General features: G+C 39.6%; 1 protein-coding gene across 1 annotated transcript; it reads left to right on the plus strand.

Annotated features, from left to right (window-relative positions):
- The first annotated feature begins 1,080 nt into the window (after positions 1-1,080).
- On the plus strand, positions 1,081-3,218 carry LOC131230518 (transcription factor BEE 1-like). The gene is made up of 5 exons (XM_058226432.1): positions 1,081-1,583; positions 1,811-1,930; positions 2,209-2,274; positions 2,786-2,854; positions 2,939-3,218. Exons 1-5 carry the CDS (start codon positions 1,095-1,097, stop codon positions 3,044-3,046), a joined length of 852 nt encoding a protein of 283 aa, XP_058082415.1. The 5' UTR covers positions 1,081-1,094; the 3' UTR covers positions 3,047-3,218.
- Positions 3,219-4,073: the final 855 nt, after the last annotated feature.

A 4,073-nucleotide genomic window follows, 5' to 3' on the forward strand; every position in this document is an offset into this window, starting at 1 on the left:
CCATCTTGAAAACTTTCTATGAATTCACCTAATTTATCTGACACCTATAAATTCAGAGTCAGTCCAAAAACTCTGATGGGGCCATCTTCCTGGATATATTTGCATGCAAGGGGCCCACAGAGGGAGCACAACCAAAGAAGCTGGAACTGCCACGTGGCCCTCTTACATGTTCTTTAAGGGAGAGAACAGGACGTTGGTGGGACCATCCGAAATTTTAGTCTGCAGGATCCATCTAACCTACATGAGCCCATTGTTGGTAATCAGAACCGTTCATTTGGTGGGACACAGTGATGAGAGTTACCACGAAATGGATGATCCATTGATCCATCTTATAACCTTTAAAGTGGACGGTCGAAATAAAAGGCCAGTCCTGGGGGCGGCGGGGGCTCGAATCCACGAGGAAAGATAGACAGTAAAAGTAATTCTAAAAAATTGAAATAAATCGACTGATACTTAAAAACAAATTTACAACCCTTTAAATAATGCCATGAACTCTAGGAGAAGTTTCGGAATCAAACTACAACTAAAGCTTCCTAAAATGGTAACTTACTATTTTACGGACGATCATGATTTCTACTAGACTTCATGGTTTTCGGTGAAAAATAATAAGTATCATATTTGGCTTAACCATGTTGTTCTTCTAATTCTTTTGAGTACTTTTAGTGTCAGACACAACTCTTAAAGCTCAATGGAGGAAGAGTCACAATCAAACTAAAATTTACTAAAAATAGTAAAAATGAAAATAAATTGGAATTTCAACCAACAAATTCAGCATGGGCAACCCGGTTTAGCAAGGTTGGTTAGCTAAAGTAGCTTCTCCTACCCTAAAATTATACATGGCATGTCGGATAACTCATTCTGATTTGCAAGATAATGCCCGTTTTAAGGTTCTGACGGTCCGGATCACTTCTGTCTTCGATCGGGTCTTTTCTGGTCCACCTTGGCCATGAAATTGTCTGCAACCTGCTCTACATCAGGTGGCCATTGTGGGGCCATGTCCAAGACTAAGATCTCTTATACTCCTGCAGACTACCAAACTGGTGCCGACCGAACCAAAATACACATACAAAGACCTTATACCAAACCAACTATACATGATCTTCGAAGCTAACACGCCCCTCTTGCATTATATAAACAAACCCATAAGCTCTCTCGAAGCTTTGCAATTCAAAAGAAAATCAATGGCTGAATTCTCAGATGATTTCCTCAAGCCCTTATCTCTCCCTTTCCTTTGCATGGATTCAACCATGGAATGCATAGCCCAATTTGAAGATCTCAATCCCCATGTCACGAACACTCCCACATTCAATCTACATGCAATGATGGGCTTCTCCAATGACATTTTGTTCCCACACCAACCCGAATTCCCAACACCTTGCAGCGACAACCTTTCGGGTTTTTTCGCATCCGACGATCCGAATTCTATGCTTGTTTCTCAGTCCATGGCTTGCATGGGAGATGGAAAACAGGAGTGTAAGAAGAGGAAGGCCAGACCGGTTTCAAAAACCAGCTCTGGTAGCTGTTCTTCTATTCAAGTTTCCAATAGTGGGTTTGAGGAAGGAGATAAAACTACAAGAAAAACCGTATGATTTTATGTGTTTTGATTTCAGTTTTCTTGTGGATATTTTGTATTTGATCTTTGTATCAAGGGGGTAATTTTTCCTTCCCATTTTTTGATGCACACACCCCTTTTTTCTACCAAAAGTAGACATGTTTGCAGGGTGTATGCATAAAAAAGTAGGGTGTAAATATCAATTCACTTGTTTTTATAGGGAACTGATTTTGTGGGTTTTTAATATAGAATTTTCAGAGGCTAGGGAGAAGAAAGAGAGGTAAATGCAATGAGAAACAAGAGGAGAAACCAAAGGAGGTGGTCCATGTGAGAGCAAGGAGAGGCCAAGCTACTGATAGTCACAGCCTAGCTGAAAGGGTAATTTAGTAATTTTACACCCAAATAAAGGCCAAGAGAATTTTTTTTTTAAAGGAATTGTGAAATTACAAAACTGCCCTTACTCAAATGACATATGGGTGGTTATTGTTCCATCTGATATTTTTCTTTTGGGGCAGTGCTAAAAAGCTTGTACAATCTTGAGTATTTGATTACAAGTTCTGTGATTTATTCTGGTAATATAGTTGTTTGTTGTATTAGTGAGAGAGAAATTTCAAAGATCATGTGATTGAGCTATATGTTTCTGATATGTGTGACAGGTAAGAAGAGAGAAAATCAATGAGAGAATGAGGTGTTTGCAAGACCTAGTTCCTGGTTGCTACAAGGTAAGAATAACACATTATCTTTGTCACTATAATAAAGAGATGATCACAAATAATGTTACGGTATAATGAATTCAATTTCCTTTTCCAAAGTATTATTTATATTTTGTGGACATTAATCTCTTCCCCCCCCCTCCCCCCCCAAAAAAAAAGGCATACACTATAGCCTTCCCCCCCCCCAAAAAAAAAAAGGCATACACTATCCCCTCTCCCCCCCCCCCCAAAAAAAAAAAAAGGCATACACTATAGATTTTAAAGATTATGAGAGACTCTCATCCTTTGACCATTGACTTTTCAACGTATCTATAGAGACTCTCATCCTTCTATCGTTTTCCATTCAACGATATTTCCATGTCGGTGTTTTGGATTCTCTCCATCCAAACAAGCCAAGAAAAATCCCTATTATACCATTAACTCAGATGATTTCTCGTTTTATATATTTGTTAATTTATTTTTTAATTATAGTTAAATGATTCCTCTATTCATTTTCTAATTGGATTCCATGGATTTATAGGATATGGGAATGGCAGTAATGTTGGATGAGATAATTAATTACGTGCAGTCATTACAAAATCAAGTTGAGGTGAGTTTGAATTTTGTACCGCTAATTTTGGATGAATGAAAACTTATCATATTTAAATTTTAATGTTTTTTTTTTTTTTGACAGTTTCTTTCCATGAAGCTTTCAGCGGCCACTTCTTTCTATGACTTCAGCTTGGATATAGAATCTATTCAAACACCACAGATGTTCCCATTCCAAACATCCACTCTCTAAATCAGATTACAGATAATGAGATTTTTCATGTCATTACAAAAAACAAAGGTTGTACTTTTGTAACTTTGAGCGTCTTTCCATTGTTTTCATATGATAGTACGTGTAACGCTTGGGTGACAATGCTACAATTGTACAAATATGAATGTGCATTTATGCGATGGGCGCCCAACAAATCAATACATGAGATGGAACTCTTATGTTGCATGGCTCTGTCTACTACGTTTGCGTATATTGGGTGGTTGACCTTTGAAGAGTATGGCCCTAGTAGATAGAGGACCCGCTCTATTGGTACTGGCAGACAGATGTGGGGTCCAGTGATATGTATCAACTGAATCCAACCCGTCTATTGGATACATCACCTCAAAAACCCCAACCCCAAAAAACCAGCCTGATCGAAAACTCAAGTGGGCCAAGGCGCATGGAGCATGTTTACAGGGTGACCAACTGTTCATTGGAGTGGGGCCTATTGTGTTGTATATATACAATCCAGGCCATTCAAACCTTTCATCCACCCCAGATGAAGAGTCAGGCCAAATTTAGGCTGTGTTTAGAGGCAGATGTCCACCTGTCAAATTAAAGGGTGGCGGTTCCCTCCCAGCTTGTTCCCTTTCTGTGGCCCAATTCAGTTTTGATCGGCTGAGATTTACGTCTGAAAGTATTTTTGAGGTGGCGCATCTGATGGATGGGTTAGATGGTGTGAACCCATCACCATATACGTGTGAAGTAAAACACGTGTGAGCGCCAGTGGACCTTGATGCATGAAAACTTGAATGGAATCACTAAAGTACCTCTCCACCCTATCCCTAGATGCCCTGAGGCAGAAGGGTATTTTGGTAATTTTTGTTGTAACGATCTATTTTACTAGTAACAGTGTGGCCCACCTGATGAGTGAATCCGGCTAATGATGGGACATAGCTTTTTTTCACAGTCGGCCCAAGTAATGACCGGCCCATATTTCGAACACGTGTGCCATGTTGGTCGGTGAGAGAAGAATAGGGCCGTTGGGGACTCGGCTAGCTTATACCAA

Source organism: Magnolia sinica, chromosome 2, assembly GCF_029962835.1.
Source record: "Magnolia sinica isolate HGM2019 chromosome 2, MsV1, whole genome shotgun sequence".
NCBI classification, from domain to species: domain Eukaryota; kingdom Viridiplantae; phylum Streptophyta; class Magnoliopsida; order Magnoliales; family Magnoliaceae; genus Magnolia; species Magnolia sinica.